Source organism: Bidens hawaiensis, unplaced genomic scaffold (genome assembly GCF_021521415.1).
Source record: "Bidens hawaiensis isolate Kalapana, Puna unplaced genomic scaffold, B.hawaiensis_p1.1 tig00032467_1, whole genome shotgun sequence".
Taxonomy (NCBI): domain Eukaryota; kingdom Viridiplantae; phylum Streptophyta; class Magnoliopsida; order Asterales; family Asteraceae; genus Bidens; species Bidens hawaiensis.
The window spans coordinates 151641-164816 of record NW_027505253.1 but is presented as its reverse complement, the minus strand read 5'-3'; the positions used below and the strand labels follow the sequence as shown (position 1 = coordinate 164816).

General features: G+C 36.6%; 1 protein-coding gene and 1 long non-coding RNA gene across 5 annotated transcripts; one reads left to right on the top strand and one right to left on the bottom strand.

The window, feature by feature from the left end:
- Positions 1 to 1541: 1541 nt before the first annotated feature.
- Positions 1542 to 4065, bottom strand: LOC143611884 (receptor-like protein EIX1). The gene has a single exon (XM_077085999.1). It carries the CDS (start codon positions 4056 to 4058, stop codon positions 1659 to 1661), a length of 2400 nt encoding a protein of 799 aa, XP_076942114.1. The 5' UTR covers positions 4059 to 4065; the 3' UTR covers positions 1542 to 1658.
- A 6941-nt stretch (positions 4066 to 11006) lies between these two features.
- On the top strand, positions 11007 to 13176 carry LOC143611885 (uncharacterized). Of its 4 annotated transcripts, none has more exons than XR_013149854.1 (4): positions 11007 to 11965; positions 12038 to 12498; positions 12791 to 12885; positions 12964 to 13175. It is a non-coding gene; the product is annotated as an uncharacterized LOC143611885 (long non-coding RNA). The 4 variants fall into 4 exon arrangements; XR_013149855.1 differs by having other exon boundaries at positions 11007 to 11349; positions 11851 to 12498; positions 12964 to 13173; XR_013149853.1 differs by having other exon boundaries at positions 11007 to 11349; positions 11759 to 12498; positions 12964 to 13173.

Below are 13176 nucleotides of genomic sequence, written 5' to 3'. Positions count from 1 at the left end.
GAATTATTAAAATCCAATTTTCCTATAAAAATTAATTCGTATTCAATTTTGGTTTCTGGTTATTGATTGAAAGTTACAACTGAAATTTGATATTATTTTTTGTAAATTTTGATTTTGTGTCTCGTTTCTTTGTTTTTCATGGTGTGAGGATATTGCCGAATGGACGCGTAATTGGTTTTGGAATGTGCGTAAGCGGCAATAAACACGCATAGCAATTGTCACGCGAAACCAACGCCTGAATACTTGTAACCAGCATCAATATGTGCGTAACCAAAATTAAACACGTGTAGCGACATCGCGTGTCATCCGCGCTGGTTACTAGCACAGAGCTTGTCACATGCCAGGTGCTAAGTTAAGCGCGTACCAGGGCCGGTTACGTGCATTGCGTGGCGCCGCATGCGCGTTTCCCAGTCTGATACACATGATGCTCTGCCCGTGTCACCGGCATTTTAACACGAGTGACCAACGCCGCACGCATACCTGGCGTCTTAATGTGCAACCAATATTAAACAATGGTAACCAACTTCGTGCACCTAACCAACATGGATTACTCGTGGTGCTGGACGCACATTTGTTAGCCTTCGTACGCGTAACCAACTCTGCACGCATGGGCGGCACTAGAATGCACGTAACAAGCACTTAAGCACATGTAGCCTACGCGCACGCGTAGCTAGCTTGTGCCGAAAACTATGAAACTATAGGCAACGGTGAAATGTATAATAATTTCAAACAAACAATTTTTTAAACCCATTTGTTTTGACCATAAACCCATTCCAACCCAACCCTATTTTAACCCGAAACCCGTTTTAACTCGATCCTCTTTGACCCAAACCAAATTAACCTTTTTTTTTAATCGGTCCAGTTCAACCCTAACTCGTTCTGACCCGTGACTCGAACCTGCCTAGCCTGACATGTTTCTCAGTCCTGCCTTTCGACTAGATATAAGTGGAGCCAGTTTTGTATTGGTTACTTGAATGAGCCTAGGCGTGCAAACGAACCGAAGAATTTTATGTGTCTTTGTAATTTTTGTTTTAAATTTATAGTTTTAAAGTATTAATATGTTAAAAAAAATACAGAATTTCATGTTAAACTAGTTGTGTTCATGTCAACTAGCGAAAACTTGTGTCGTGTTCGGTTTACTGTGTCTTACATTATTTTTGAAATCATTTTGTGTTCGAGTTCTTGGTAAATTTGTTGGTTCGGGGCAGTTCAACCTTTGAACACGTCACATTTTTCACCTAACTGTGATAATATACAAATCAACTGAAGCGCATTCTAATGTTGGAACTTAATAAGGAGTTGACTTTGGGTGATGATTCAACTGGAAAATGAGTGTCATAAATACTACTCACAACTCACAAGAATAATGAGTATTGATTTCGATTAACAATATGCATTTTATGCATGAAATTTTACTTGTATATGTTAATCCAAACTAAAGCACATTCTAATTAACCAAATGAAAACGTACTCTAAAATCAAAACAATACATTCAATTTAATTAAAACAGTGTTTCGTCTTAACAATGGTGAACAAGAGGTAGATGGCTTTGATAGGGTTGCAGGAGGTCTATATATGCAATAACTAACCAAGGAAACCACGGTTTTTATCAATTCATACTTGTTCCACATAACAAATAGAAAGTAGTTGCACAGGCCTCACCTTCTAAACTTTCTTTCAAGTTTGCCAAAATGCACAACCACAATTACATATATCCAATCCTTCATTCGACTCAACGAAGCAAAAAAGAAATATCTGCATCGAAGGCTTAAAACTAAAGCACCACAAATTCCCAAAAATCCAACCGCAAACCCTGCACCCATACCTATGTAATATGATTTCCAAAAATCATCATCTTCTTCAACTTCCTTCTTTTCAACAACAGGTGGAAACCCACACGTTTGTGTAAGTGGAGGTCCACAAAGTTGAGGGTTGCCAGTGTAGGAGGTATTATCGAAGCTTTGAAGTTGAGTCCCCGTTGGTATTCTTCCTGACAAGTTATTGCTTGAGAGATCAAGGTAACTTAGAGAACTTATTTGTGCCAAACTCAAGGGAATATGTCCAGAAAACTCATTTCTTGACAAGTCAAGCGATTCCAAAGCTTTCAGTTGACCAATATCTTTTGGGACTTCCCCATGCAGTTTGTTATAAGAAAGATTTAACGAAGCCACATCATAAAGACTAGTGATCTCATATGAAAGTACTCCAGAAAAGTTGTTTCTTGAAAGATCAAAGCTCTTTAGTAGCTGCAAACCAATTCCTTTGAATGATCGTTTTGTTCCTTTCCATTTAACCAATGCATTGTCAAGAAAATGCTCCTCCTCGGAAGTCAAACTTTCAGAACTACGAACACTTCCTGGACCTAGTGCCATGACAGTTGGAATATAAGAGAGATATGAATGGTTTGTCATATCATCTCCAAAGCTTCTTCTAGCCATTGCGGTCAAGTTACTAAAGCACCTAGGAAGGTTACCTAACAATTGATTATTAGACAGATCAAGAACTTGAAGATTATTCAAGCAACACACTTGGGAAGGTAACCTTCCATGGAATCTATTGGACCCTAAAGCAAGAACGTATAACTCTGAAAGACTTTCCCCAATCCATTCTGGTATGACGCCGGATAACTTATTTTCCCCAAGGTCCAAAAATCTTATTCTTATGCAGTTGCTCAAGGACACCGGCAGTTCACCAACAAAGGCATTTGTCCGCAAATACAGTGCCTCCAGAGTAAGCAAACCTCCCAAAGAAGAAGGGATTTCCCCGGAAAAGTTATTATTTGATAAATTAAGAATCTTTAAAATGCTTAGTTTTCCCAAACAATCAGGCAGGCTGCCTGATAATAAATTGTTTGAGAGGTCAAGAAAACTTAAGAACGTCTCAATGCCACACAAGAAAGAAAGTGTTCCCGAGAACCTGTTTCCAGAGAGATTTAACGCAGCTAGTCTGAAAGGTAATAATGGTACCCTTCCTTCGAAATGGTTTTTACTCAAATCCAATGCAACATTTCCTGGAAAAGAAGACGTGATATTTGGTAGCATACCTTTTATTTGATTTGAAGAGATGTTCAAAAATTCCAATCCAGTTGGCAGGTCCCAAAACCATGCAGGGGCGCTATCTGATATCCCAGCACTAGAGATATCAAGATGTTTGAAATCTCGTTGAGTTCTAATCCACACGGGGAATCTAGGTCCCAATTTACAAGATCTCAACTTTATTGTTGATAACTGGAAAGGGATTCTCTCAGGGAAGCTTACGTCTAATGCTAAAGAATTTAGAGACAAATCCAAATAATCTAGTTGGGTAAGATTTAGAAAATGGACTTCAGAGATAACGCCTTCAAGGTAGTTCGACGAAAAATCAAGAAATCTAAGATTAGAAAGTTGACCGAAACTAGCAGGCATTGACCCATTAAGGAGGTTTTGTGACAAATCTAGATGAACCAAAGATGAACAATTCCCTAAAGTTTTTGTGATGTCACCTCTTAGCTGATTTTGTGAGAGGTCTAAATAGGTAAGAGATGTCAAATCTCCAAAGGAAAGGGGAATTGATCCTCCTAGAGAATTACGACTAAGATCAAGACGAAGCAAGTTGGAGAGTTTCGCAAGCTGATGAGGAATCGTTCCACTGAGATTTGCATGTGAAATATCCAAATGTTGTAAGTTGGACAAGGTACCCAAAAAGTCGGGTAAAGGATTGAATTGAAAATCGATGTTACTCATATCAAGATATTGTAGTTGATTTAACACTTGTAACGACAAACTAATATTACCTGTGAAACCAGAAGGATCAAACTTAAGATCAAGTTTAATCACATGACCAGTACGGTTGTTACAAGTAACACCAACCCATTTGCAACAATCCATATTTTCTCCTTCGTTCGCCCAATCAGTTAGATTTCCATGCAAGTCAATTAGGTTTGCTTTAACATCCAGTAGAGCTTGCCTCTCCGCCTCGATGCAGGAGCTCATGTTGGCATCTTCTTTGAGCCCTTGATTAAGAACACCACCACTCATAAATAGTAAGCATAGCAGCAAAGACATAAGAATATTACACATCGTGTGAAAATGGCTGAAAGTGTACAGAGGTTAGCTTAATTTCGTAATCAAGAAGATATTTTTTTATCACAAATAGTTGGTTTTGCTACATTTTATATATATATAAGAAACAACCCACTATTTTTTTCTTTATTTCAAGACCAAACGTCCAAAACTACCCATAAATGATTTGAATTTCACACCTACAATTTTGAATAAAACCAATTCAAACGATATTTTCAACACCTGTAACATCATAAAAATAAATACAACAATAATAACAATAAGAGTGATTTTGTCAATTTATAAATAAACGATAAAAGGTATATATTGGTGATTTAATAATTGTTTAAAACTTTTAATAACTGAGTTAATAAATATCTAAGTTTTCAAATAGTCATAACTTAATTATAAGTAAAATACAGATAAATTAAATTATATAAAAAATAATATCTATGACTAAATTAAAATTTAATATAATCCATGAAAGAAATAGAAATAAATGAATAAAATAAGTATGGAAATAAAAACAGAAACGAAAAAGAATGGAAAATAAAATGAATTATGTAATATTGTTTGGACCTGGTCATGACTCCGCGTCTCCGAACAAGATCACGGCCCAGTCAACCGGTCTGGTCAAAAGATTCAAATAAAAGATGTCATTTAATTTTGTATGTCATTAATTGGATGGGCAATTTTCTTTCTGTGGTTTTCTAAAGCAACAAAAAACGTCGTCTATATGGGTACACATACTTCTTTACCAATGATGAGTCATGAAGCGATACCGTATAATTTCTTCATCATCATCATCATCATCATCATCGTACTCAGTATATCCCACCAATAGCAAAGCTATTGTGAGGTCTGAGGAGGGTAAGATGTAGACAGTCTTACCTCTACCCCATAGGGATAGAGAGGCTGCTTCCGGTGAGACTCCCGGCTCGATAGTAGTTTTGTATGTGGATCGAAAAATTAATCTAATTTAAGTTGGTCTTTTTTTTCTTGGATGAATGTGTGATCAAACTTTAATGATTAAATTTTTTTTAATGATTAATCTAACATTTGTTTTTCATTGACATTATGAGATTTTTATGATTCCATTATGATGTTATATTTATGATTTTTTATTTTATATATGAATATAATAATTTTAAATAAGTTTGTAAAAGAATTATGATTATATTGTTTTACTATATATAGATATATAAAGACACTTACCTATAAATGGGATGTCTTACACTAGGATTTGCTGGTGTAAAATAGGAGTAACGTTTGCTGTTAAAAAAAGTGATTTCGTTGACATAAATCTAGGCTAATTTATTAGTATGAATCCCGAGAAACATTTCGGTAACCACAAAATTGCTAGATTTGTGTTTATGGAGTACTGGTTGGGAATCTATTTTTAACATAGGGTGTTCATTATCCGATTTTTATAAGGTCTATAGCAAGTGTACATAGGTGTCGAGGGTACTAATAGAATCGATATTCATTTTGGGTGGATCATTTGTCGTGATAATTCAACTCTAGGTGGAATACAAGTGTACAAATCGATCAATACTATCTCAGTTATCAAAGGGTGGGGGGGGGGTGGGGGCTACAAGGTATAATGCCTTTGTGTGTGTGTGAGTTTGGTGAAGATATGGATGCTGGAAGGGTTAGTAGGGGAATGGGTTACACATTGGCAAGGTACAATCCTCATTCAGCATTACATGTTCATTTGGTGTGTAATTTTCGCTTCGTATCACTCACGTCGATGGCTTTGAAAGGGTTACAGCCTACTAGAGGATAATATATGAAATAATTAATTAACTCACAATTTGCCATCACAATTTTATTTCCACACTGAAAAAGCGTCTGGAATGACCATGTACTGTCACGTCACCATAACTTCCTGCACGTCCTGACACAGTCAGAAGAAACCGTCGCACGACGTGGTAGAGGTTTGGACTGTTCTTATCCTTCCACCAACTCTTCGAATTTCAAAATTCAAAATTCAAAAAGATTCAAAAGTAAGCGGGAAAATACCCCTTACCTTGGCAACCAAGTAACTGTAAGACAGGTGCGGGTACAGTGGTAAGGCAAAACCCTTCACATACTTAGCACCTGCAAGGAATTGAAGCCAAGAATTCCTCGGCAACCAAGTAACCGTAAGACGGATGCGGGTACAGTGTTAAGGCAAAACCCTTCACATACTTAGCACCCGCAGGGAATTGACGCCAGGAATACCTTGCAAGTAAAGTAACCGTAAGACAAGTGCGGGTACAGTGTCAAGGCAAAACCCTTCACATACTTAGCACTCTGCAGGGAATTCAAACCAAGAAGGATCTTCTGGGCCATGCTGGCGGGAACGGGAATAACATCCCCGCATGACGGGAACGTCGAGAACTATATTGTTCGAAACTCCGTGATGGGATTGGTGGTTTTAGCATAATTGATCAGTATGTTGAAAACTACCAAAACCCCAAGGAGAATCCACACAAGTGGGACTCAACGCTCCTGACGTACGAGGAGGTTACAAACCTACCCGCTTCACACCCAAAGATCAAGCAGAAAAGTCGGGAATTTCTGCGTGACATCAGGAAAACCGCGGGAAGAATCACCACGGAAAACCGAAAAACCAAACCCTTTTCAAAAAATCCTTGCTAAGTCCAAAAGTTCACCTCACTTATTAATAATTCATGAGAAGAACATTGGATTGGGGGGACTTGAAGAGGTAGGTCCCAGCAGAGCCCAGTTGGACCCGCAAGACTCACCTTGAATAGGGACGTCTGCGCAATAACCAACTGCTCCAGCAGGGCCCACCATGCTCAGAGAACCTTACGCGCAGTACGCCAGCTGTACCCGCAGGGAAAGCCTCCCAATGGCGAAGTACCCCGCCTGTTCCCGCAGCTGCGGATACAAGCCATCAGGGAAGGCTACCCGCACTAACAGCAAGGCTACACGCACAAGGCATTCGCTACTTCAGTAGTCACATGAAGGAATGAGCAAGGCGGGAATACTCCCGCCTAAATGAGCCAGTCCGTATGCTTCTGGAAGGTCTTTCGTACTATACCTACTAAGGTATGGGCGGAACAGACAATTTGACCAGAGCAGCCCATGAACCAATCACAGGGTGACAGCTCACCGACAACAATACGAGGAGGAGCACCCTCTAGTACTGTTTGTCACTATTAGCCGCTGCCTACTCACCAACCCTTACGATGGGACGTGCGCAGCCTACAGTTGGTGGAACAGTGCGTAGCCGGCAGTAAAGGAACAGTATACAGCCGACCTTTACTGTTGGCCGTAGCCTATCCACCAACCAGCATGGCCTGTGCGTAGTCCACTGTTGGTAGAACAGGAATACTATTCAGCCGGATGTACCTTCTAGGAAACCTACCTTCGGCTATAAATACTCCAACACCTTGGAATGGTAAGATCATCATCTGATATCTCAATCTTATCTAGCAATCTCTTAATATACACTTATATTCAGAGCAATCTAGTCTGATTCTCACGCCGGAGGGTGGTCACAAGGAGGAACCCCCCCCCTTCTCAGTGACGAGCTTACGGTGTCTGTTTTGCAGGTACCCTGAAGAACAACCTTCTCTGCTGGACCTCATCCTCGTGGGAAACATTACTTAACCCCCAGATTATCTATAATCTGCCCGTGGGTTCACTTAGTGTTTCTTCAACCGGATAATCAAACGATATCTAAACGAAAACAAAATATGATGAGTCTACACGAATTTCGTCAGTTTCCATCACGTTTGTTACGGTACCGAAACTAAAAAAAACAAACAAATAAAATTGACATTCGGTCGGATTACGTTATGTTCGATACTGTACCGGGACTAAAGAAAAAAGAAAAATGATGTCGACCGCTAAGGTGCCGCCAAGTAGCCTAATAGGGGCCCTGGCGGCACCAAAGTTGTCACTTGTACTACATAATAATTTCCTATGAAAATAAGTGTGTAATTTATAAGTTTACACAATTTTGTAAACTCGTCGGTGCATGAATGTTCTCTACTTCATGAGTAAACAGGAAAAAAAATAATAATAAAATAAATTAATGACATAAAAAGCTAAATGTCATTGAAAACGTGTGACACTAGATTTTTAGTGGCATACGAAAAGTGCCAATAAAATAATAAATTAGTGGCACTAAAACTAAGTACCACTAAAAATGTGTTATAAGAAAAGATGACATATACAAAGTGCCATTAAAACCAAAATTAGTGACACAAAAGTTCAATGCCATTGAAAACGTGTGACACTAGATTTTTAGTGGCATACGCAAAGTGTCACTAAAATCATAAATTAGTGGCACTAAAACTAAGTGCCACTAATAATATGTTATGAGCAAGATGATATACGCAAAGTGCCATTAAAAACCTAAATTAGTGGCACAAGAGCTAAATGCCATTGAAAACGTGTGGCACTAGATTTTTAGTGGCATACACAAAGTGCCACTAAAATCTTGAATTAGTGACAATAATACTAAGTGCCACTAAAATGTATTGTAAGCAAACAAAGTGCCATTAAAACTTAAATTAGTTTTTTATTTGTAGTGCTAATATCATATATGTATCTAACCTATGAACTTAATTTTTTATCAACCTCATATGCCGGTGTCATGCATGTTCGAGATGCTTTGGGTTTCGAGTTTTCCACAATATTCAAGTTTTTCTGTCACCATATCTAAAACAAAGAAAGTTGAGAAATGACTAGGATCATTATAGAATAGTAGCCCTCAAGTTTACGTTCTCAAAAGTCACATGATCACATCTTCTGCCCTACCTGGCTCGTTGTAGGACAATTTCCTCCAAACCATATTCTTATTATATATTTTTTAATATATAAAACAGTATATACAATAATATAATAACTAATAAGTTTTGATTTTGAACATGTCACATGTGTGGAAGTTCAAAATCCTTTGTTTTATATATGGTGACAGAAAATCTTGAATCCGATGGAAAAATCAAAACCCAAAGCATATATATCCCATATTTGGCAAACAATTTAACATGATTAACTTTATCTTGAACATAAGGATCAATACATGCAATGTTTTGTAAATCATACATGAGAATGCAATTACCTATACCTGTCCCATACACAATTCAAAATCCTTTGTTTTATATATGGTGACAGAAAATCTTGAATCCGATGGAAAAATCAAAACCCAAAGCATATATATCCCATATTTGGCAAACAATTTAACATGATTAACTTTATCTTGAACATAAGGATCAATACATGCAATGTTTTGTAAATCATACATGAGAATGCAATTACCTATACCTGTCCCATACACAATCCCTGCGTAAAGTTAAAATACAAAGGGTGACAAAAATGAGAAGTGGGAGAAGGATTTGTGACCACACAAAAAACCCCCTTAAAATAAATTAAAAAAAAATAATAAAAATATCATAACTCAAAATACAAATAAAAAACAAACAAAATTAAAAAACAAAAATGTTTCCGCCATCATTCCCGTTAAAAAAAATTAAAAAAAATTGACGTAAAGACACAATGGTGTGATCAAAGACACAATGACGAAAATGAACAAAATACATAATTATAACTAAAAAAAGACACAATATATCGCAAAATATAACACAATGTTGAGTAATATAACACAATATAAAGAAAAAAAAACACAATGTTAAAGAAAAAATACACAATCAATGACGAAAATAAACACAAAACACAATGATAAACAAAAAGACACAACACCTTTTTTCACTTACCATTGTGGTATTTTTTTTATGAGAACGAGAAAGACGGTAGAAACATTTTTGTGTCCTTACTTTTTTCGGTTTTTTAATTAAATTTTGAGTTATGATTTATTTATTTTTTTTTAAATTTTTTTAGGGATCGTTTTGTGTGGCTAGATTCTTCACATTTTTCTCATTTTTCCCCATTTATAGAATAACTTAACCCCACAATCCCTAGCCTTGAAAGTTTCGCCTTTTCAACCGTCACTTATTAATCTATACTATATATAATACACTAAACAAGGGTAAATTAAGACACCAATTTTTAAGTAATTTACAACACTTAAAAGCATGAGGTACATGTGTTAGTAAGGGTAAATATGTCTTTTAAACACAATCTATTCAACTTACAAGTTTGGTCCCTTATCTTTAACCATATTATGTTTTTAATTTAACTTGCAAACTAACTTTTCACCTATGATTTGTAAGGCCCCGTTATCGGTAGCCCTACTTTGGTGTTGGATTTACTCATAGACACAGTTCTAAATCATAGTTAATTAAAACATTTGCAGAACATTAAAACTTCAACCATAATATGTTACATAACCTTCAAATCTTGTCTTATAAAACATTCATAGTCATTTAAAACAAAACATAGTCATTTAAAACATCACAACATTTCTTCGAGATGCCAATCTCTTCGATTCAATGTCATGTGTCTTCAATCATGCTAGCTGCCTCAACCTATTTGCTTGCGTGCATACTAAAAGTCAGCTACGCTGAGTGAGTTCTAGTTAATCACATAACTTACTTTACATACACATACACCTGCGCGTAGGTACGCATTACATACTTAACATGTCCATCAATCTTTCATACACATACATATCTAACCTTACGCTATAACGAGCATTCGCCCTACATACCTCGGATATTATTAGGGTCCGGTGCCCTCCATCATCGGATATTATTAGGGTCCGGTGCCCTTCATCCTCGGATATTATTAGGGTCCGGTGCCCTCCATCCTCGGATATTATTAGGGTCCGGTGCCCTCCATCCTCGGATATTATTAGGGTCCGGTGCCCTCCATCCTCGGATATTATTAGGGTCCGGTGCCCTCCATTCTCGGATATTATTAGGGTCTGGTACCCTTTCTTCCATACCTTTAATACATACTTTTCTATATACATAATCGTAAGTTTCATACATACGATCTAAGCTCAAGCTTCAGTAATATCAGACGAGCTAAGCTCGTTTACACCATAAATTATTTTTTACCTATTTCCCTCCCAAAAGTTTTTACCCATTCCCTCCAAAAAAATTTCACTTTCCCACCCAAAATATAATTACTTCATTTAACTTAAAATAATTATCACACACCCAAAATATAGAAGTTAGAGCCAAGTAACCCTAGCCAGCCTCCACCATCTCCGGCCGTCCTCCATCGTCTCCAGCAGTCCTTCACCGTCTCCGGCCGTACTCAGCACTCACCGGCCGTCATCAGCCCTTACCCGCTGTCCTCCGACTTCACCAGCCTTCCTCCGCACCTGTAGCCTTCACCCGTCGTCCTCCGTCACCGTAGTTGATCGTCCTCCAACACACATCACAGAGTAAGTTCATATATTGCTCTTGAATATTATCAAAACTTCTACTGTATTCAAGTAAATATCTTTTTTAATTTGTCTATTCTCTTTTACTTTAATCAAATGTATAAAATAGGGCACTCATCCGGGTAGATTTAATAAGAAACTACTATTTTGTTAATATGCCATTTATTTATCATACCTAATAAACATACCTTAGTCCATCATCGCCCAATATATAAGAATTTGTTCTTCCGGGAAGTAGTTATCAAATAAAAATTAAGAATAGGAACCAATAAAAACAATGTTGGTTTAGGTGGATAAGAACATAACAAACAAGAAGAAGTAAAGGTACGAATTATATTTTAACTTCTAAGAAATATAGAATACCTATAAATTAATAAATACTTTTAACTTGCTGTTATTTAAATTTTAGAAATATTGGATAATCGATACCGATGCCCCGAAAGCATATATGAGGAGGTGGGCTACAAGACTTGGCACTAACTTTAGACATTGGCTTGCTAGAGACTATATATACAACGCAACGCCCGATACAGAGGAAGCTTATAAAGTATATAAATTTGTTGAAATTGAGGACTGAGAGGAGTTCTATAAACAAAGGACAAGCGAGGAATATCAGGTTTGTTTGAGTTATTTATTATTGTTAGTAGTATTATTTTTGAGTTAATACCAGTTTATTGATTGTGTGAAGGAAACAAGAGAGAAAGCTAAAGCTAGCAATTGCAAGAAAAAACACAACCTTCATGTAGGACGCGATGGATGGAGTGGTATGAGAAGGAAGATGAAAACTTTATGGCCTCAACTTGAATCAAGCTACCCAATACTTAAAGGAATACTAAACGAACGTTCAAAGTTGTTTATAATGGGTCACGCAAAAAAAACAAAGAGACCAACTTGTATTCACTTGTTGATGTTGCAATTGAGAAGGCCGGTACTTTGGTAAATGATTATGTTATATAATTATATGAAACATGAATTTAGTTTGATTTGTAATTACTATAGTCGAATGTTTTAGCATATATTTTTTCTAGAAACGAGTGGAGAAAAGTATGATAGCGGATGAGAGCTATTCTGAAAATACGGAAGACCCGCGAGTTCGAGTTATTGGACCCGAGCATGGGGGACAATCAAGGACCATATCCCAGATTTTAGGTAATAACTATATGTGTTTGTTTTCATATATATATATATATATATATATATCATGAACTGTTCAAACTAATTTACTTGTTATATTGTATTTGAACCGGGCATCTCAACCGCCTTTATTGTTGATTCTTTAAAAAGGGGAAAACGTAAGCAGAGTTACACCATATCGGGTTTCATTGATAATGCTTTCGGGAGAAAATTTACTTGGGTAGTGGTGAATGTATGTTCTCTACTCTTTTATCAACTTATTAATTTTCAAGTGTTTAAAATAATTAATTGTGAACTATAATTGCAGTGCAACGACAAAAAGAAGCATAAGAATGTGGTTTTATGGTTATTAAACATATGCGGGAGTTTGTTGAGACCATTCAACATGATTTTATTGAAAAGGTAAGTGTTTTACATATTTAAAATATTAACTTTTCTATTTATCTGTATACACTTAGATAACTTGTTTATTTATTTCAGTTGTGGAATACAAAAGAGATTACTTCTTATAAGAACATCGAGTTTATGGTCGTAGAATTAATGGCTCATTGGATTACTAAGGTGTTTGGAGTTTGATTGTTTGAGGGCCGGGCATGAACTCTCTAAAGCGTCTTAAGGTTATCCCAAATTCTACTATTTTATGTTCATTTATATTTAACGTGTCAAGTACAAACTCGCTTAAATATTAGTATG

Excerpts from the sequence above, each read along its gene's own strand:
- LOC143611884 (XM_077085999.1), bottom strand. The coding sequence starts at position 4,058 with ATGTGTAATATTCTTATGTCTTTGCTGCTATGCTTACTATTTATGAGT.